General features: G+C 37.2%; 1 protein-coding gene across 6 annotated transcripts; it reads right to left on the bottom strand.

Moving 5' to 3' along the window:
- Window positions 1–272: 272 nt before the first annotated feature.
- On the bottom strand, window positions 273–21,589 carry LOC140864928 (cytochrome b-c1 complex subunit 6-1, mitochondrial-like). 6 transcript variants are annotated; one of them, XM_073269347.1, is made up of 6 exons: window positions 21,353–21,400; window positions 20,272–20,351; window positions 19,237–19,326; window positions 1,070–1,133; window positions 967–999; window positions 273–383 (listed from the first exon to the last, which is right to left on the bottom strand). In XM_073269347.1, the coding sequence occupies exons 1-4, from the start codon at window positions 21,360–21,362 to the stop codon at window positions 1,080–1,082; spliced, it is 234 nt and encodes a 77-aa protein (XP_073125448.1). In that variant the 5' UTR covers window positions 21,363–21,400; the 3' UTR covers window positions 273–383; window positions 967–999; window positions 1,070–1,079. The 6 variants fall into 6 exon arrangements, 1 of the variants encoding a protein (XP_073125448.1); XR_012144425.1 differs by lacking the exons at window positions 273–383; window positions 967–999; window positions 1,070–1,133; window positions 21,353–21,400 and adding exons at window positions 18,342–18,712; window positions 21,424–21,589 and having other exon boundaries at window positions 19,237–19,444; window positions 20,272–20,356; XR_012144424.1 differs by lacking the exons at window positions 273–383; window positions 967–999; window positions 1,070–1,133; window positions 21,353–21,400 and adding exons at window positions 18,342–18,712; window positions 21,424–21,589 and having other exon boundaries at window positions 20,272–20,356.
- Between the last annotated feature and the right edge of the window lie 1,699 nt (window positions 21,590–23,288).

Here is a 23,288-nt window from a genome sequence, read left to right as displayed (position 1 = left end):
CTGTCTCGCACACAGAAAAACGCTCGCTCGAGCGAGCACCAACTGCCGCTCGAGCGAGCACCAACTGCCGCTCGAGCGAGACCAAAACTGAGTAAAGAAAACATAAATTAGCTCAACCAATCCAATATAAAACCGATCCATTCTCAACATGCATACATGACCAAACCGACATTCAAACATAACATGGTTCATAATACATGTAACGACAACCTTCAGTCCACGATACTCGCAGGATCGATACAACAGAAACGACGAGTTCAAATCTAAACATGGTATGAAACATAAACTAGATTGGCATGCTGATTCGACTTCTAAACCGAGTCTCACTTCTACTTCTTGCCCTCGAAGCTAACCATGCCTCTTCTGACTTGATTCTACCCCACCTGTTTCCAAGTACACACACAAAACAAAGCAACAACCGGATTACTCCGGTGAGAAAGATATTCCCAGTAAAAACAACATAACAAGTAATACATGTAATAAGTCAACCACATGCTTTCAAGACAACATAACACAAAACAAAAGATATGCATGTCTTTAAAACAGGTATATCAACTCTGATAAACAAGGGGTTGCTGCTCTGCTTTGGGATCCCGAGGACGAGATCACGTAAACAACCCACCGACCCTCCCAATCGAGGTGGTGCCACGTATCCCACTCCTCTAGACTTTGAGCAACTATAATGAGTATGCTAGAACTAGGCGCAACGACTACGTCCTAGGCCACTCGACTATAGCTCCCAAACGTCTAACAAAAGGGTTGTTCTGCCCGTTGAAACGATAGTGTTGGCTCAATATGAATGCATATGAAAACATAAGGCATTTAGCCATAAAAATACAATCAAATAATCAACAAAATACAAGTTCCACATGCTATAACAAATATCGATGCAATATGTGATTTTAAGGGAAACTCGAGAACCAACTGTGCCGAGTATGCTATCCCGCTAACGATGACTGCTTTTACCTTTCAATGCAAGTAGTTCCAACTCTGGATAAGCTACAATAAAAAGGTTATATCAGAAACTATACAACCTAACAACAATATCGGCTCAAGGTAATCTCTTTACCGATTCTTCGTCAAACTCTAGACGATCGACTGCTGCTTCTCTGTCTCGACAACTCCAAACGAATCTGTACAGAGACAAAAGATGATCAACAACAACGAACAAACCCAATGCCCAAAGTTCTACAACTCAAACACGGTTCAAAATCCTCAAAACTCAAACCGGCGGCATAACGACTATAAATGATCAAACCGAAAATGCAGACAATAGTTCAATATCGATAATAACTCGAATCAATGCTAATACAACAATAACAAGGGAATTCCAACAAATCTCAAAACCTCTTTACGAAAATGGCTACCAAAAATCATAACAATTCCGAACATCGCTCTATTTCAAAACCGATAGATAATAAACGATCAGAACTATGTCAAGAACAACATACTCGAATCTCAATCGATTCTAACAACATCCGAAAAACAAAACGTATCTGATCGGAGAAATACTTACGGTATAACGTAGCTCTCGTTGCAGTGATCGCTAAACTGCCTTAAAAAATAAATTCCAACGGCCGGATCGAGCTCGGACAGAAATCTGAAAGCTTGGAATGAGAAGGGGGCGGCTCTAATGGAGGATAATGAGTTGGGGAAGGTGATGGTGAGAGTGTACTAAGTCTACAAGTGTAGATAATATAACAATTTCAATATTTGCATTTTAGTCTCTGAAATTTCCATAATTTTCAAAATAAACCCTGATCAAAATCAAGTCGGCTCGTGAACTATGCAATCTCCGATTAACTCAAATAAACTCATTTAAGATAAAAACGGGGCGTTACAATTTTCCCCCACTAAGAAGAGATTTCGTCCTCGAAATCAATAAGAATCATAACTTATAAGATACAATAAAGAACTAAAGACAGTAAGAAGAACTCACGTCATCCAAATAACTCAGGAAAACGCTGTCTCATGTCGGATTCTGTCTCCCAAGTCGCTTCCTTGACACCGTGACGGCTCCACTGCACTTTCACCAACGGAATCAACTTGGTTCTGAGTTGCTTCTCCTTCCGATCAAGGATCTGAATCGGTCGCTCGAAATAACTCAGAGTCTCGTCTAACTCGGCTTCGTTAGGCTGAAGAATATGAGAAGGATCTGGATGATACTTTCGCAGCATAGAGACGTGAAAAACGTCATGAATACCAGATAAAGATGGAGGAAGTGCAAGTCTGTAGGCAAGGTCGCCTATCTTCTCGAGAATCTCGTACGGCCCGATGAATCTCGGAGATAAATTTCCTCTCTTACCAAATCTGACCGTACGTCTGAAAGGAGAAATCTTAAGAAATACACGGTCTCCCTGCTCAAAACTCAGAGGTTTACGTCTGACATTCGCATACTTCGCCTGTCTATCTTGAGCTGACTTCATTCTCAATTGAATGATATTAACTTGCTCTGCCATATCTCTAAGCATATCCGGTCCCAAATCAGGTGACTCAGACAAATCATCCCAAAACAAAGGAGATCGGCACTTTTTGCCGTACAAAGCCTCAAAAGGCGCCATACCGATACTCGCTTGGAAGCTGTTGTTGTAAGAAAACTCGACAAGAGGCAAATAATCTTGCCAACTAGTGCCAAAGTCTAGCACTACCGCTCGAAGCATATCCTCTAACGTCTGGATAGTCCGTTCTGACTGTCCATCAGTCTGAGGATGATAAGCTGTACTCAGATGCAATCGAGTGCCAAGTGCCTCCTGAAGACTGTGCCAAAAGTGCGACGTGAACCTAGGGTCTCTTTCTGAAACGATCGACTTCGGCACCCCATGCAATCTCACAACATTGCTAACATACAACTCAGCCATCTGATCATGACGATACGTCATCCTGTACGGAATAAAACAAGCAGACTTCGTCAATCGGTCGATCACTACCCAAACAACATCGCATCCCCGAACAGATCGCTGTAGCTTCGTGACGAAATCCATAGAAATGTGATCTCATTTCCATTCAGGAACAGATAGACTGTGCAACAGACCACCGGGTCGCCTCCGTTCTGCTTTCACTTGCTGGCAGTTCAAACATCGAGATACAAACCTCGTAACATCGCTCTTCATTCTCTTCCACCAGAACTGATTCTTCAGATCGTTATACATCTTACGGCCTCCAGGATGAACACTGAACCGACTGCAATGAACCTCTCGAAGAATACGCTGCCTCCACTCCGAAATATCAGGAACAACAATACGGTTATTCACAAACAAAACATCATCTCTAACCTGGAATTTCGACTGATGCCCAGATCTGACTTTCTCCACTGAAACCTGAATGCCCGGATCAGACTTCTGTGCTTCTTTGATCGCCATAAACAACTCCAGCTCGGCTTGAATAGCAAACACTCTGAAAGTTTTCCTATCTGTTTCAAACCCCAAACCAGAAGTGCAACAAGCGTCGATCAACTGAGAAACACCGGTAGAAGAAAGATAAAGAACAAAGTTTTTGGCTCAAGACATCTGCAACTGCATTGGACTTTCCCGGATAATACTTGATTTCGCAGTCAAAATATTTCAACAGATCTAACCATCTTCTCTGTCTCATATTCAGCTCTGCCTGTGAAAACAAGTACTTAAGACTCTTATGGTCAGAAAAAATCTCGAAAAACTCACCATAAAGATAGTGACGCCAGATCTTCATAGCAAAGATGATCGCAGCTAGTTCAAGATCATGAACCGGATAACGAGTCTCGTGCGGTTTCAGCTGCCTTGATGCATAGGCTATCACATGCTTATGCTGCATAAGAACACATCCCAAGCCACGGTTAGAAGCATCACAATAGACTGTGAAACCTCTAGTACCTTTCGGAATAGAAAGAATCGGAGAACTGGTCAGTCTCCTCTTTAGATCAATAAAGCTAGCCTCACAATATGCAGTCCAGATAAAAGATGCATTCTTCTGAGTCAGCTGGGTAATAGGCTTGGCAATAGACGAGAAACCTTCGATGAATCGGCGATAATAACCAGCTAAACCCATGAAGCTTCGGATCTTAGGTACTGATGTCGGTCTAGGCCAATTCATAACCGCTTCAATCTTGTTGGGATCGACAGAAATCCCATCTCCTGAAATAATATGACCGAGAAAGACAACTCGATCCAACCAGAATTCACATTTAGATAGTTTGGCAAACAACTTCTCAACTCGCAAAATCTGCAAGACGATTCTCAAGTGTTCTGCATGGTCAGTACGGTTCTTCGAATAGATAAGAATATCATCGATGAAGATAATGACGAACTCATCTAAATAGCGCTGAAATATACGATTCATTAAACCCATAAAAACCGCTGGAGTGTTAGTCAAACCGAACGGCATGACTATAAACTCGAAATGACCATACCTTGTTCTGAATGCGGTCTTAGGAACATCTTCCTCTCGCACTCTCAGCTGGTGATAACCTGATCTCATATCAATCTTTGAATAGACAGAAGAACCCTGCAGCTGATAAAAAGGTCATCTATTCGGGGTAAAGGATACCTGTTCTTGATTGTAGCCTGATTCAGCTGACGATAGTCAATACAGAGCCGCATAGAACCATCCTTCTTTGAACAAAAAGAACAGGAGCACCCCAAGGCGATACACTAGGTCTGATGTATCCCTTGGCAATCAAGTCCTCAAGCTTCTCCTTCAACTTTCTCAGTTCAATAGGTGCCATACGATAAGGAGCTTTGGAAATAGGTTGAGTACCTGGCACTAAGTCAATGCTGAATTCGATCTCTCGAATAGGCGGAAATCCAGGAACATCTTCCAGGAACACATCAGCAAAATCTCTAACCACTGGTATATCAACCAATTCAGGGCTAGATTTCAGTACATCAACTGCATACACCAAAAATCCTTCTGCACCTCTCTGCAACAAATGAGTCATAGATAACACTGAAATCAAAGGAATTTTAGATCGATAACCCTTACCAAATAATTTCCACTCGTCTGCCATTTCAGGTCTGAACCTGACAACTTTCAGAAAACAATCGACTGTTGCCCTGTACTTGGTTAAAGCATATATACCGACTATACAATCAAAATCTGACAGTCCAAGCACAATACAGTCAAACTCTAACATATTTCCCTCAAAACAGAGTTCACAGTTCCTGACTATTCTGACAGAAACAATTCCTCCACCCAAAGGTGAAGTAACAGCTACTACAGTAGGTAACAACTCAGTAGGCAAAGCATGCAATAACACAAATTTCTCAGAGATAAAGGAATGAGAAGCACCTGTATCTATCAAAACATGAGCAGAATAACCAAAAATCGAACAGTTACCTGCTATAACATCATCTGGTGCTGCCTGAGCCTGATCCTCTGTCAAAGCAAAGACTCGTGCTTGCTGTCTCGGAGGCTAGTTCGCACTAGAGTTACCTCCCTATCGGTTCTGATGCTGAGGCTGGAAAGAGTACACTGCAGAAGATTGCCTCTCAGGCTGAGCTATAGGTCGAAATGAATTTCCACTCTGAGCTCGATCTCTGTTACGCTGAGGGAACACCTTAGAAAAGTGTTCCGATTGCTGACAGGTGTTGCAGTTACCAAAGACTCCCACACACTGATCTGTTGAGTGCCTACCTCCACACTTGCTACAATACAAAGATGATGATCCAGAACTCTTTCCTGAACCGAACTACTTGGAACCACTGGAACTAGAAGAACTGTTCCCTTGCCTCTTGAACTGTTTCCCTCTTGCTTTGTACTGATCCCTTATGTTTCCCCCACTGTTTACACCTTCATACCTCTGTTGTTGGTTCTGAAACTGAGGTGGCTGATTCTGATGTTGAGATGGTTGGTTCTGAAACTGCCTCTGCTGCTGAGACACCATCTGATTACCTCTCTGCCTCCACAAGCCTTCTTTCGCTCCCTTTGCATGATTCATGGCATCCGCAAAGTTATCTGGCCTAGCAGTGTTCACCAACGTGAAGATGTCGAGATTCAAGTCGTTGATAAACTGATCGGCTTTGGCTTCTTCACTGTCGGCAATGTGCGGGGCAAAACGCAACAAGCTGTCAAACTTGGCTACGTACTCCTCGATGTTCAGATTCCCTTGCCTCAGATTGGCAAACTCTGCTCCCTTGTACTTCCGGTACGAAACAAGGAGAAACCGCTTATAAAACTCAGTTTTGAAAAGAGACCAATTGACAACTGTACCTCTGTTCTCCATGGATCTCTTGGTCGTGATCCACCAGTTTTTGGCAACACCACGGAGCTGATGAATGACTAACCTAGTTTGGCGGTCATCTGTGTAATCAATGGAATCGAACAACTGATCAATTTCATCCAACCAACTCTCACAGTCAACTGGATTTTCTGTACCCAACAACAAGGGCGGATTAAACGACTGAAACCTCTTCAGCAAGGTTTCCATCGGCGTCGCTATAGCATCCAACTGATCAACTTCAGTGCTAGCTTGCTCAGTCGCAGGAATAACTGGCGGTGTGTTTCTGTTTATCACTCGACGAGGAACCATTTGATAATCAAAGGTTAGGACACAAGATACATCAATCGCTACAATACGGTGCCCTTACAACCGCTTGGAATACCGGATACCCGCCGATAACAAAAAACAGTTATATCTCAAGTAGTTCATGCTTTATAATTTAAATCACACAATCATGTAATTAAATTAATTCTTAATTAATAAAGCATGATCGCATGGTATTAATTAAACAATTAAAGAAAAATATCAAACACATGCGAGGAGCCAATACATGCGGACTCGAACTACCATGCCCGCTCACTCTAGTTCAACCAAGAATCTTAATTCTATGATACCACTTAATGTGAGAACTCGGTTCTAAACATCAAATAAAATAAGCAAACAAGATCCAAGATTTAAAAGTAATGAATATTTTTTTTTAAGATCCTCGCTCGAGTGGCAAGACACGCCCGCTCGAGCGAGCAATGTTCTGCCCGCCTACCAAGAGAACTCTCGCTTGAGCGGGGAAGCACCCTCGCTCGAGCGAGTAGGGTTCTGTCTCGCACACAGAAAAACGCTCGCTTGAGCGAGACCAAAACTGAGTAAAGAAAACAGCAATTAGCTCAACCAATCCAATATAAAACCGATCCATTCTCAACATGCATACATGACCAAAACGACATTCAAACATAACATGGTTCATAATACATGTAATGACAACCTTCAGTCCACGATACTCGCAGGATCGATACAACAGAAACGACGAGTTCGAATCTAAACATGCTATGAAACATAAACTAGATTGGCATGCTGATTCGACTTCTAAAACGAGTCTCACTTCTACTTCTTGCCCTCGAAGCTAGCCATGCCTCTTCTAACTTGATCTTGCCCCACCTGTTGCCAAGTACATACACAAAACAAAGCAACAATCGGATAACTCCGGTGAGAAAGATATTCCTAGTAAAAACAACATAACAAGTAATACATGTAATAAGTCAACCACATGCTTTCAAGACAACATAATCAACACAAAACAAAAGATATGCATGTCTTTAAAACAGGTATATCAACTCTGATAAACAAGGGGTTGTTGCTCTGCTTTGGGATCCCGAGGACGAGATCACGTAAACAACCCACCGACCCTCCCAATCGAGGTGGTGCCACGTATCCCACTCCTCTAGACTTTGAGCAACTATAATGAGTATGCTAGCACTAGGCGCAACGACTACGCCCTAGGCCACTCGACTATAGCTCCCAAACGTCTAACAAAAGGGATGTTCTGCCCGTTGAAATGATAGTGCTGGCTCAATATGAATGCATATGAAAACATAAGGCATTTAGCCATAAAAATACAATCAAATAATCAGCAAAATACAAGTTCCACATGCTAGAACAAGTATCGATGCAATATGTGATTTTAAGGAAAACTCGAGAACCAACTGTGCCGAGTATGCTATCCCGCTAACGATGACTGCTTTTACCTTTCAATGCAAGTAGTTCCAACTCTGGATAAGCTACAATAAAAAGGTTATATCAGAAACTATACAACCTAACAACAATATCGGCTCAAGGTAATCTCTTTACCGATTCTTCGTCGAACTCTAGACGATCGACTGCTGCTTTTATGTCTCGACAACTCCAAACGAATCTGTGCGGAGACAAAAGATGATCAACAACAACGAACAAACCCAATGCCCAAAGTTCTACAACTCAAACACGGTTCAAAATCCTCAAAACTCAAACCGGCGGCATAACAGATATAAATGATCAAACCGGAAATGCAGACAACAGTTCAATATCGATAATAACTCGAATCAATGCTAATACAACAATAACAAGGCAATTCCAACAAATCTCAAAACCTCTTTACGAAAATAGCTACCAAAAATCATAACAATTCCGAACGTTGCTCTATTTCAAAACCGACAGATAATAAACGATCAGAGCTCTGTCAAGAACAACATACTCGAATCTCAATCGATTCTAATAACATCCGAAAAACAAAACGTATCTGATCGGAGAAATACTTACGGTATAACGGAGTTCTCGTTGCAGTGATCGCTAAACTGCCTTCAGAAATAAATTCCAACGGCCGAATCGAGCTCGGACAGAAATCTGGAAGCTTGGAATGAGAAGGGGGCAGCTATAATGGAGGATAACGAGTTGGGGAAGGTGATGGTGAGAGTGGACTAAGTCTACAAGTGTAGATAATATAACAATTTCAATATTTGCGTTTTAGTCCCTGAAATTTCCAAAATTTTCAAAATAGACCTTGATCAAAATCAAGTCGGCTCGTGAACTCTGCAATCTCCGATTAACTCAAATAAACTCATTTAAGATAAAAACGGGGCGTTACACTTCAACTGCAGTAGTTGGTGGTACATCATCGGAAAGTTGTCGACGCAACCGTTCAACAGTTTCCCATTTTGCAAAAACCTTTGCAGCAACCCTATCTTCAAAATCTCTCTTTCGAGATTGAGTTATTGAAGCATTAAATTCCTTCAGCATATCCTCTCCTGAACTAGTCATTTATTTTGTTAAACTTATACACGAGTGTTTGAATATTCTAACTACGTTTGATCATATATTTATAGGGACAATCAAGAAGATAAAGGATCAGCCGAGTTGCATCTCAACCGTTCGATATCTACCGGTCAAAAGTTGCAACTCATTATTATGGGACTTGATGACTTATCTCAAACGCCTCTATCTCACTGATAGCAGTCTCGAACAGACAATGAAAAGAGTGTCAATCGTCATTTAAAATATTCATAATATATATTATATTTCGACCGCTTATCTTCAATATTCAATGCGCGCAAATTTCAAATTCAAAAGTTTAAGCGTATTCCCTGTATTTAACACGAACATATATATATATATATATATATATATATATATATATATATAAATATATATATATATATATATATCTGATAAACACTAAAACATCCTTATTACTATTCGAGTTATCTCTATTGATCTTGAATAATGTTAGAGGTACAACATATATCGTGTACAACGATATTTACAACAAAAATATCTTGAGATTTTGCTATTATATCGCGATATTTTACATTCAATTTATCATGAGATTTTGATAAATGAAATTTTTGTATAGAATTTTTTGTGTTGTACAAATTGATGTACAAATTTGATTATACATGTAGCATTGCTCATTGATCTTATTCTCAAAGTATTTTCTCATTTCAGTCAAACAGAAGGATGTCAATCCAAAAGACGTGCTTGGGCATTAACTTCGAAGAAGTCTACTCCATTGAAAACCGGGAGATTTCTGAAATATTTTGCATGTTTGAAGCTTCAGGACTTCGAAAGTTTCTTGGATCTTGCTATACAGTTAACTACACTCTGGTCAAGAAATTCTTCGACTCTGCACAACTCAATCATGGGAGTAGCACTTGTACTATCCAGGACCGACGCATTGAGTTTAATCAGCCATTCTTTGGAGAAACGTTCGAGTTGCCTACCAAGGGTTTGACAAAATGCGTGGATCTGCCTGACGACAATGCTGACTTTTGGGCATCCAAGTTCACCCTGGATGGTGCTCCCATCAAAGTAAATGGACTCAAGCAAAGTCTCAAACCAGCTTACCACCTCTTAGCTAACATAGTAGCTAAATCACTCCTCGCCAAAGCAGTTTCTTATGACAAAATCACTCTTGAAAAACTTTAGTACATGGCATCTATTGCTTCTCAGCTGAATTTTAATTGGTCATATATTCTCTACTCCACATTATTTGAAATGATTCGGGGCAAAAACCAATCCGAAGGGTTCGCTTTACAAATATGTCACATACTTGAAGTGTTTGGTGTTGACTCATCAGAGTTTGAGCCACTACATGTCTCAAAATGGTTGAATGCAGTCACCATACCTGTGTTCTTAAAAAATAAAAAAGTTACAGCTGATCAATTGCGACTCATTAAGCAGGAAATTGGAGCTGATCAACAAATGGCTACTGCTAGTGCACTACCTCTTCACAAGAAACGATCCAGAACCAGTAGACGCATCGTTCATATTGATTCTGATGAAGTTGAAAATGCTATTGACAATGCTCTATTGGTACAAGTATTTGGTAGTCCTTCCCAATCTCCAAAGAAGAAGGAAACTTCTAAAGTACTTCAATCGAAGCCCAAGAAGTTAAAGCTCTTGTCCATCGTCAAAACTCCAACCTCGCAGATCACAGCTTCATCCATAGAAGTCTCAGAACCGTCAGCTGTGATAATCTCCTCTTCAGTTGATGCATCTATTTCGTTAAGTGATCTATCGATATCGTTAGTTGCTCAGGTCATATCACCTTTACGATCGGTACTCATTCCAATAGACAGCACTATCGTTTCTATTGCACCCGTCTCATCACGTCAAACCAAAGGACTTACAATTATCGAGTCATTTGCTCAAAGTATGGGTATCAAACCTATCATAGATCCTCTGGACAAAGGCAAAGGAGTTTTTATATCTCCACCCCCTAAATCTTCTATTGCTAAAATGGAAACATTTATTGTTCTCTCTGGCATTCTCAAAGCAGTCCGATTTAGATTACGAGAGTTCAATGAGTGGTTCACCTACCGAACACAAATCTCATTCTCTAAAATCCTTCAAAAGAACAATTTGGAACATCTAGCCAGATTGGAGGACAAAATGTTTGTTCTTACAGCTACTTCTCATCTTGAAACAGCTCTTACCAGGTTCAAATTTGTTGATGTTCAACTTCGTGATAGCCTGGCTTGGTCTGTTATTTTTCAAAGGGAACAAAACTTTGACCCAATGAGCAAAACAGCTAAAGATGATTGTGAAGTCATTCTACGCCTTCAACAATCGGTTGATGTCACGGGCACCTTCTTACATGAATATAGATTCAAACATCACATTCATCCACCATCCGACGAGTACATTAATATGTATCTTGCCAAGACTAAGGCCATGTTACTCACCATGGAATCTCATGATGAAACTGATGAAAATGGACTCATATTCACAAAATAATAACAAGAGTTTATGGCCGCACAAGATGAATCCCCGCTATCATACTTTACATTTGCAACCACATCAAAAAATTCGAAAATCGCATGTTATCTTGTAACTTCCGATTTCAGAACAACAGATATGGATACAAGTGCCCCTGATGAACCATTACCTGAAATTCCACTCACTTCTGTCTCCGAAGTTTTGCAATCGTTATTGGATTTTGAAGTGGCTCAACACACATCCACTTTTACCAAGACAACGTCTGCTGAATCATCTCCAGAAACAATTTTTGAAAAAACTTGTCCTACCAATCCTCAATTCACCACTGACCAGCTCACCAACATGATTGATCGTCCATCACAAGACCAGGAACTCTTAACAGAACCTGATGGTGATGTAACCACTGTTCAAGCAAAAATTGATGGTCTAGCGATAACCATTTCTATTTCCGATACTCACCACTTCGACATAGCAACCAAGACTACTTCAACATCTCTAGTTTCCATGGAATCTCCTGATTATGACCTCGAAAGTATCATTGAGAATCTTCGTACTTCTATGAAAAGTATCAGCAATCGAAATCAAGGACAAGATGCTGGCATTGCTGATTCCCGCTCTGCTATCATGTCTCGACTGAACGAATTTTCATCTGAAATCACTAAGTATGTCACTTAATTGAAAAACTACAAAGAACGAAATTTCCGAGCCATGGAGACTGTTGCAACTCAAGTGACTCAAACTGTCTGTTGCACAAATGAGCATACCACTGCGAAGATTTCAGTTCTTCAAGTTGACCTGACCGCACATGTTGACTCCCGCATTGACTCCTTTCAAGCCACTGTAGGTGCTCAACTTGGAGAAATCATTTCTCATCTCACCCGTGGTGATGTCAAAAAGGGGGAAGAGCCTAGAAAATCAGGTGATACAAACCAACAAAAACGTGAAGTCTCACAGACAAAATGGCAGCAGAAGAGGTAACAATTAGTATAACAAAGCCTAGTATGTGTAATAGGATTTTATTGCACTTTTCCCAATGATTGCATGTAACAGTCATATGTGTCAATGCAATTCATTTTCGCAATGAATTCATTATCTTATTTCTTACTATGATTTTTGGGGCATAAGTTTTGTCATCACCAAAAAGGGGAAAATTGTTGAATCCTAATTTTTGGTGATAACAAAACAATATATCATTGTTATAGTTTGGCCGTCATTTATATGTATAACAGGAAAAAAGTCTATCAAAAGATATCAACCGATTCTATCATATCAGCCGACCGACTGAAAGATATCGACTGCTTACAGACATCAGCTGGACTCATGGATATCAGCCGACTCCACTATGTATATCAGCTGATCCTCAGACGTCAACCGAATTCAGTTATCAGAATAAATGTCAACTGGAATACATGTCTTAAGGATATCTACCGATATCATTAAGTTGCGAATACCTAGTAACGGATTCTTGACAAGACAACTTAAATGCGAAAGGACAAAGCATTTAAGAAGCCATCTAACAAAGATCGAAAGTCCATTAATAGCATTTATTATGAGGGCATATTGAATGAACATTAAAAGAACTTCAAGTATAGATATTTTGAAGATGGACAGATCCTACTCCACAAAAAAAGAAATATTATCTGGCATACATCTGTTCAAAAAGAGGTTTCTTACCGTTGACACAAAGGGATAAATATGTTGAAGACTTTGATATAAATACTAGAGCCAAACAAAAAAGAAGTAGAGAAGAGACGATCATTAAACTATCAAAGCATTCGAGCACCCAAAGTTGTTTTCAATACACTATTGCTCATTTAACCCTTCGCTCAAACAGAAGAATATTTGATCTTCCTAGAGATCTATTCAAGGGTTACTCAAATCCAAGCCATTGTTTTGAAGAACATCGATTACTCCAAGGATTTGAGACTCTAAGCTTTCAAATCTTAGACATCCATTCATCATCATCAACTGAATAAGTTTGATAAGAACTTAAAATCTTATCAGTGTAAATCTAAGAGTTCCTTTTTAGGCAGTGATAAGTCCAAAATTAATCGGGTGTATTACAAGACATTGTAATAACCAAAGTTTTCTAGTGTATCCTTCCCTTGAGAAAGAAGGGGTGACGTAGGAGATTGAGCTCCGAACATCCATAAACAACTTTGTGCATATTTACATTACTGCATCACATTATATTTTCACTATTGACACCTAGTTTAGTGAGAGTCATCTTTCACACTACTTTAGTAGCTCTTATTCATCTAGGAAGTTAAGAAAAAGTGGTTAAGTAAACTAACAATTGTTTAATCTTATTATTTTAAAGAGTAAAGTTATTAGTGTGTGTATTCACCACCCCCCTCTATACACACTACCGATCCCCAACATCTGGTTTCAATAAATTAATTTTCATTGTTATATATAAAGAAAAATTTCAATAAATGACTCCTTTATTTAGAACTATCGATGAACTAGACTCTTTTACATTGCACTGGACACTAAAACTACGATTAATTCGTTGTTACGATTTATCTTCATATGAAAACAAGAGGTTCCCACGTTGAAATGCATATTTCATGATGTTGAGGTGTGTAATTTTTTTTTATTGATATCTATCTGTAAATATATGAGTATATTTTATATTTTTTTCTATTTTTTATGGTTCATGCATACATGCAACAATCAAAGATGACTTTAATAAAGTGAAACCACTTCTAAAATAAGATCATCATTTTGCTATTAAAAACGTAATTGTTGCATAAAATAGAGAAAATAATAATGAATGTGAAAATTATGTACGGAGAAAGTATTATATATACATCCAACATTAGTATAATATTTATTTCGCTTCATTCCTCTTCTTTTGATTATTTTCTTCCCTTTGAAGGTCTGTCTACTTGTTTTGCTTTGTCTTTGCTTGAGGGGTACTTGAATTTGATGGGAGAATGACTTGATTGGAAGTCATAAAGAAATTTAGCAATATTCACATGTTTTTGGTATGGTTTCTTTATCATGTTTTCATAATTCCCATACATACGTTTGTATTGGATGACCAATAACCACTATTTAGGGGGTATTCGATTGAACTTTTAACTCAACTCAAAAGTTATGGAAATTGGTTTTGGTAGTGTTTTTTAAAAAAATGTTGTCCGCGGGACGACTATCAGGATTCGCCCACCTCGATCCATCTTCCTCACCAATTACTGTCACACACAAGAATATTTAGTAATGGAAACATGCAAACTAGTCATAATCATTATTAATATTCTTCACCCCGATGTCGGTCTTTTGTCGTGAACGCCAATCTTGTGAAGTATTATGATCGAAAGTCGAAACCGGAAAATTTTTGAAAATCTCTGTTGTTTCCACCTTGAAGAAATGAGAGGTGAAGAAAAAGGGAAGCAAGAAGGCGAAAAAAATACAACACGACGAAAGGTGTCCTTGAAATATATTGTTGTGAAAATCTATATTATTATTATTATTATTATTATTACTATTATTTATTTTATTTTTATTTTTATTTTTATTTTTATACCAATAAATATATGAGTTTAATTGTGTTTTTATCTTTTCACTCGTTATTTTTCACACCTCAATGAGTACTTAATTTCTTTTGTTATTTCCCACACATCAATTAGTACTTAATTTCCTTCAGCTTGAATTCCATATTTACATTGGGTTTAATTTAATTACTAATTAATTTCCCACACCTCAATGAATACTTAGTTTCCTTTAATTTGTTATTTCCCACACATCAATGAGTTTCATGGTAGAATATTGATTGTTAATACTTAATTTATGTCCTAAAATGTCCTAAAGTAAAAAAAGTTATTAATTGAAAGTTATCTTAATTAATTTTTTTAATAAATCTAAAAAGTTTATTAATTTTGTGGAATTATTTTCAATTTTATCGTCATAGCTATGTTTTTATATATGAGTTTAATTGTATTTTTACCTTTTCATCCCTTGTTATTTTCCACACCTCAATGAGTACTTAATTTTCTTTGTTATTTCCCACACATCAATCAGTACTTAATTTTCTTCAGCTTGAATTCCATATTTGCATTGGGTTTAATTTAATTATTAATTAATTTCTCACACCTCAATGAACACTTAGTTTCATTTATTATTTCCTACACATCAATGAGTTTCATGGTAGAATATTGATTGCTAATACTTAATTCATGTCCTAAAGCAAAAAAGTTATTAATTGAAAGTTATCTTAATTTTTTAAATAAATCTAAAAATATTATTAATTTTGTAGAATTATTTTCAATTTTATCGTTATAGCTATGTTTTTAGTCTAATATCTCGTTCAAGCCAATTTAAATCATATCATAAGTCATTTCACTTCTATTGGGAATGTATTCTTCTAATTTATTCAACCCTTCATTTATTTTTTGGGATTTGATACTAGCTAGACTTGCCCGTAAAAAGTATAATACTTGATTTTAAAAAAGCTAAACATTCAAAATTTGATAGCTTTGGTCTCGACCAAATAACATTGTTGTCACATGCAGCGCACGTGCACTTTTCTAGTATATACATATATATAACAATTTCCCATACGAAATAAATGAAGATCAACCGAAAAATAATTAAGAGAACAAATCAGAGCGTAGAGACGGAGCGCTTACCTTTTGCGTTAAGAGTAGAGAATTAATGAGAAAAATGTTGTGGAGAAAATTAATTAATTAACGGTATTTGTTTGGATGATAATTAAGTTTAGGGATAATTAACCGTGTTTCAATGATATTTTTAAAAAAATTCTCTACTCTTAACGCATCATATTTAACAAATATATATGTGATTTCTTGAGGGAATCCTACTTTTATATATATATATATATAGAGTTCTTTTATGGTGCCCAACTCATATGCCCAACTCCATGCCCACCATGTACAATATGTGAGTTGACCAACACAATTGATGAGTTGACTTATCACATATTGTACATGGTGGGCATGGAGTTGGGCATATAGAGTTGGGCACAATAAAAGAACTCTATATATATATATATATATCTTCTTCTTGAACAGTTGAACAACAAGAACGGAGAAGCCTAGCTTTGTTGTTTGTTTTCTTCTGTCTTCTTCCTTTTGCCTCTAAGACTCTCGTTTCTCCCTTCCAAGATTCTTGAAGAAGATCGAAATCAACGGCCTTGTGTAGAGTCAGGGATTTCGAATACTTTGCACGATATATATATATAAATCTTTTGAAGGTTCTGGTTCAAATAATCTTTTTCGTAATAAACATTACATACAAATTAATACAAACAAGCCACCGCATGAGTCTGTATAATGTTCTGGTTGCTTACAGATTTCTTGTTCGGCGCTGTTTTGTTACTCCTGTAGCGTTTTTTGTTGAAAAGTTTGGATTATATGTTTATGTTTCCGAGTTTCAGATTTTTGAACGTGCACGTAGTCAAGAACTTGTGCGATTTTACTTTTGATATAGATTAATCAATTATGATCACGGTGTTTTTGTTTGAATCTTGATACATGCATGCTTCTTTTCGGCTTAAACTTGGATTATGTACTGTGATTTTATTTTGTCTGACTCTTGATCTGTAAAGAGTTTCGTTACGAAAATTGGATTTTACCGGATTCGATATATAGTTCTGATTTTACAGGAAAAAGATCCCCAAGTTGACGAGTTTTATGGATTTGTTTGTGGTGAGAATCGTGTCTTTTGCATCTTAATTAATCCATATATTTTTGAAGATAACAAGATGCCTCTGCATAAGAAATCCGTATATTTTGAAGATAACAAGATATATGCCTCTGCATACTATATCATGATTCATGAGTGGCTGTATCTTGAAACATATATGCCTGTCTCATCAATGTTATGTGATTTAATCTCTCTCTTGAGTTTGATTTTATTCTTCTTTATTCTTTCATTCCGTTCGTGTTATATATTCCAAATGTTCCTGATTACCTGCACTTCAAAACTCTGAAAATCGGAAACATACATATAATACGAACCTTTCAACAAAGGGTGCTACAGGAGTAATGAAAACGACACCGAGCATGAATCTGTAAGCCACCAGAATAGATAGATTCATGCCGTCGTTTGTAGCCAATTTGTATCCGATGTTCGTTATGGAAAACATTATTTGCACCAGAATCATCATCAGTTTCGCCTTCAGCTCGTGCAGAGTATTCGAAATCCTTGTACAGAAGGCCATTTCTTCATGTGAATATTTAATTAGTATCAAGAACCAAGAAGAGATCATCATCAGGGTCGCCTTCATCTCATGTAAGTGTTTGAAATCCTTGCACAGAACGCCATTTCTTCTAGTAAATTAATCATTCATTGTTATCAAGAACCAACAAGAGAGTGAGATGCCTCTTCATCTCTCCTTTCTTGTGCTATGTTTTCAATTTGAATATTTGATAGCATGCCAAGTGATTCGTTATATTTTGTGCAAGGCTTCCATTATTCACCACTGCCGAAGCAATGCAAATAACATGTCGCGTCAACTTGCTCGACATTGTTTACAAGGCAATCGTAATATCGATAGCATATATGCCATACCTTGGTTTTGAACAATGCTGTAAAGTTTTGCTTAGTTTCAAGTTAATGGAAGAACTTTTCTGTGTTAGAAAAAAAAAAAAAACTAGTTCCTATTTTAAATCAATCAGAGACTAATACTATTGATTTTATATTGACTTCTATAATTCCTTTGAAAAGTACTGCTGTCTGGGATATGATATGTTGCTCAGGTTATCTTGAGACCAGATAATCCTTGACATTTGGTGCACGGTAAAGGAAGATCGAGGCAGGCGATTTGAGATAATCGTCCCATCGACACCATCATGGAGTGACAATAGTTGTGGCAACGATGATAGTTAGAAGGAGTCATAGATGTTAGAGAGAAGAAATGTGGAGGGAAAGAAACTCATGCTATTCAAAACCTACAAGAATTGATTTAAAATAAACGATGTTTGACTGTACTGTAATGTCGGAAAATTTATGACAGATATACTCGGCAGTCTATGCTTGTAAATAAAAGACTCCTGACCCGTATTAAGGTACACTTTTCATATACGTATTTCATTCGCAATTTCAATACTTTTTGTTGAATACTATACTGACTTGAGCGTCGGAGTGTCTTCGCCTTCGGGCGGAGTCATCTCACTCTTTTTCTTTGATACGCAGAAATATTTTGGTGCGAATTCAGTTCGGTTTATGGAAGAAAATTGGTTCGTCGATTACTGATTCGAGGTATTTTATGAGGTACAAGATCCATTGCCGTGCTGCCTTGGCTTACGGCTACTGTCTCCAGAAAGAGCAAAACATCATTTAATGGATCACATTGTACTGGGTTTATCTCCTAAACTATCAGTATCATCAGACATGAAATACGGATAGTAGTAATATAAGAAAGATATTAGCCATTAGCTGTGATATCCAAATCAACAAGATTTTTTGGTTTTATTGATTGAACCTAGTCATCTCCAATTAGCTGGGACTAAGAAGGCTAGCACGACAATCATGATGACAAATTCCATCTCATGCAGCTAGAAGACATCAAACAACTGAATTTCTTCGTTTCCAGACAAAAATCTGTACTACTACAGCACTAAGCAATGATATCTTGTTCTGTTATTTAAGATGAGAAAATAGCTTGGTTGCGGCATACCAATGACCAATGAAGGTCTTGAGCTGTTATCTAAGGTGCGAAAATAGCTTGGTTGCGGCGTAAAAAATTCAAAAGTCAAATCAGAATGAAGTGATTTATTTTCTCCAAAAAATATAGGAAAGCTTAAACAGAGAATGGGTTGGATGATGGGCCTTACGCAATTATCGACACAGCGCCAATAATCAAAGTATTGTCCAGTACAGTGCTTGTGCCCTGATTCATCACCTTGAATTCTTTTAGCACATGCCTGTAAGAAAGAGTCCATTAGCTGACACCCAGATTGTGAAAGTACGTATTTTAAATGTGTTTAAAATCAGTGTGGCTCGTGCTTATTCCCCTCCGTCATTATTGGTTATCCGCTCCATCTATTCACATAAAGAATATATGGTATCAACTTTTTACTCTACCAAAACTCAAGTCAAAGAGAATGAATTGCATTTATTTCACAAATGAAAGTAGCAATAAAGATGCTAGCATTTCCAAAACAATCCCAACTTTGCTCCATGATTCCCCGCATAAATTCACAGTTCATTTCATATGTTGAAATTGATATTCCAATGACTTAGCTTCCCTTGTATTCATTTTCTTCCAATCAGTTCTCGTCATTAAAAACCTAGAAAAACAACACTATCTCATTGTCATTTTTCCCTCCTAAAAACTCATTTCAAATCTCCCAACGTTATCATTATTTTCAATCCCACATTTTATCATTTCATTCTATTATAACATATTTTAACTCGATACACTTTATTATAAAACTTTCAAATATGTTATATTCCATTAAAATACTACCAAACACATGTATACAGTAAAAACTCTTTCATGACATATAATATATACGACATATCACATTCTCCAATACAGTTCTCAAAACATATTTTCTCACATGATTTTCCCAAAATACTTCAAAAAAAAAAACCTAATTTTTCCAGAACCACCGTTTTGAAAATCCAGGAAAAATGAAACCATGCATAGCCTAATAAGAATTTTCCAACTGTGGGAAAAATCACATGCCAGCTCAGACAAATATTCCATGCCACTAGAAAAATTTCAAGTAAAGTATCCCATCAAACATCTAATATGTATGTCGAAGGAACTCGATAAAGGAGGAAAAAGATGCATGAAATAACTGATGGAAGGAAAAATATAAAGAAGCAGAAATATGGCGTCACTTGGAAACAGTAAAGTTCACCTGATATTCTTTTAGTGGCCTAGCACAAGGTGCCATGCACCGGTTTTCAAGTACCCTCTTTGGATCTACAGGCTCATCATCTGCCCTAAACGACGAAAGGCAAGAACCGATAAGAACGTATAGGATATCTACTCTATTTTTTGAAACAGAGAGACACGATGGCTCCGCAAAATTAATTACATAGCCCAAAGCAGAATTGTTCAATACTGGCAAGAATACAAAGGAGAATTGATTATCTTGAGCGCATAAAGTTGAAAAGCCAGTGCACCTCTCATGACAGTTAAGTATCACACAAACAACTAGAGATGAAAAAGGAAAACCAATTTAGGATCTTCTACAACAAATAATAGGGAGGTCCGAGATGAGAGCCAAACTTTTGATTAGCTTTCTAGAGGGGATCCCCGCAAAAGTTATAAGTCAATTCATGATTTTTCGATATTATCAACCCTTTAAGAGGCCAAGGTTCACGACTGCCCACTTTAGATAGCTTTCACTTAACCAACAGCATCAGCACATGCACCTAAATATACCTCTGTAATGTGAACACAAACCATATTGCCAACACTAACCGAAGGTAGCCATTTTCTCGATCGTTCTTTCACTATGTCAACCTCAAGGATAGCACCAAACGATAAGCAAATAAGAACGAGAGAAAAGCTCAAACCTAAAAGAATGTCCTTCTAGGTAAAAAAAGCAGCACAGGATCACAACACTCAATAATTTCTTATGAAAGCAGCACAGGATCACAACAGTAGGTACATCTAAACCACAAAAACATAAAAAAAAAAAAAAAAAAAAATCTGAATCCCACCCCACTAATCTCAACTCTTGTAAGGTAGCCAAGATTCTTCTGCTCTAGCTCAATAAATGCTTCGGTGAATCAGTAAAAGCAAAACTAGAGTCGGATTTCCAACAGAATATTAATTTTTAACAAATCTATAAAACCCAGCAACTCAGCTTCCCCTTAGCGCACCACAGCAACCATAAAACACAGATATCGTGGAGCTTAAAGTGACGGGAAAGGATTGGCCTTTGGATTGATAGCAAGAAAAATATCATAATAATAATTTTTTTTTTTTACCAATTACCATCAAATAGCAACAAATTTTCTCAAAAAAAAAAAGAGTGAAATGATCAAGTATAAACGCTCACATAGTTGAGAAATGCAAATCTAAAGCAAATAAACCTGCAAAAAAACAAAAAAATAATAATCAGAGTCAATCATAAGGCCGTGAGCAATGGAGAAACCTTTGCATTCAGAAGATCGAAATAGAATAGAATAATAAAAGTGGATCCGAATGGGAGTGGCTTTCCGGAAAATGAGAGGTAGCGGAGTCAATTAAAAATTGTGTTTATCTACCAAACAATAACGGCTAATTGCATTTTGACCCATGTGAAACATCCAAAAAGCTTTACACCCCTTGTGATAATTTAATAAGCTAAATACACCATCTGTTTTTAAATTAGTGACTCACGTGCCCCATCTTGATTTTTCAGATTCTATAATTATATTTAATTTGGTAAAGACTTTTTTGCCCTTGAAATATTAAATCCCAATAAACTACTATTTTCAATTATTCTTTGACCCATTTCTTGCAGGTACCGATTGCTTGAGACCAAATTCCACCACTTCCTTCATTACCCAATCCAACATCCACTTCGTCCAATCACAAACACTGGTAGGCATAAAATGCAAACACCATGTTTCAAAGCAAAGTAACCCAGTGAATCCAACACACAACATAAGAATCAACACGAGAGAGGAACACACAGATAACAAGTACTTCACCTACAATTCTGCACAATTTCCCAAAAACCCACCAAATCAATGGCCTTGTCTGCGAAAGGGTTTTGAATGTTTTTCATTTTCTATCGACAAAATCTCTGGTATTGTCAATGAAGAGAAATTAGAGGGAAATAATGCTGGTGGGAAAGAGGATGAATCTGGGTTGAAGAGGAGCAGGGATAGGGTTTTGGAAGAAGCAAAGGTGAGCGGCAATCAGTCGTCAAGCTAATGCCAATCAGACGGAGGGAGGTTGTCGACGAAGAACCGGCAAATGCCCAACAGCAAATGAACGAGAATAACAAAGGGAAAAGAACTATGAAAAAGATTAAGGCAAAGCTTGCAAACCTTTGAAACAAAGAACAAATGAAAGAGAAATATAAAAGGGCAATTAAGTCATATAATGTGTGAACAGTACCAAATTTAAAAAAAAATTGCAGCTACAACGCGTGTACTAACAACACTAATTTCAAGGGTGACTTGTGCCAAAGTTTTAAAAACAGAGGGTGTATTTAGCCTATTAAATTATCACAAGGGGTGTTACGCTTTTTCGGTGTTTCATAAGGGGTTAAAATGCAATTATCCCAACAATAACATAAATAGATGATGAGTGATTTAGGTCTTTTTTATTGTGGAAGTAAATTTGACAGTCGGAAAGGGGTAATTTTGTCATATGAAATGTGTTGGGAATAAATGTTAATATTTTAAGATGAAAATAAATTTTTTTAACCAATAGTTCGTATACCAAATTAAATTTTACTCTTTATTTATATATGATAAAGTACTCTAACAATTTTTTTAAAAAAAAACTAAAATATAAAGTTTGGTTTTGATGCACTAACTTTTGATTTTCGGTTATTTTGGTCCAATTGCTGACGAGACAGTTTGACATGTCAGTTTTTCCGATGTCACGTTAATATTTTCCGATGTCACGTTATTCGATTGACCAAAATAGCAGAAAATCAAAAGTTAGTGTATCAAATCAAAAATAAAATTTGAAAAATTAATGGACTAAAATAAAAAAATGTGCAAGTCAATAAAAAAAAACTATTCTCCCTTAATGTTTTATCATATAAGACAAGATATTATGAGAGCAATCATGTCTAACAATAAATTAAATAAGATGGAGTGTTACCACTATTTTTTAGATTGTAAATTACACTGATTTCAAAAAAAAAATTGTGAATAATACTCTTCTTTTGTAAAAGATAGGGTTCTAAAAAGCGGTTGATGA

This window comes from Henckelia pumila, chromosome 4 (assembly GCF_033568475.1).
Source record: "Henckelia pumila isolate YLH828 chromosome 4, ASM3356847v2, whole genome shotgun sequence".
Classification (NCBI taxonomy): Eukaryota; Viridiplantae; Streptophyta; class Magnoliopsida; order Lamiales; family Gesneriaceae; genus Henckelia; species Henckelia pumila.
This window is presented reverse-complemented; position numbering and strand designations above follow the sequence as displayed.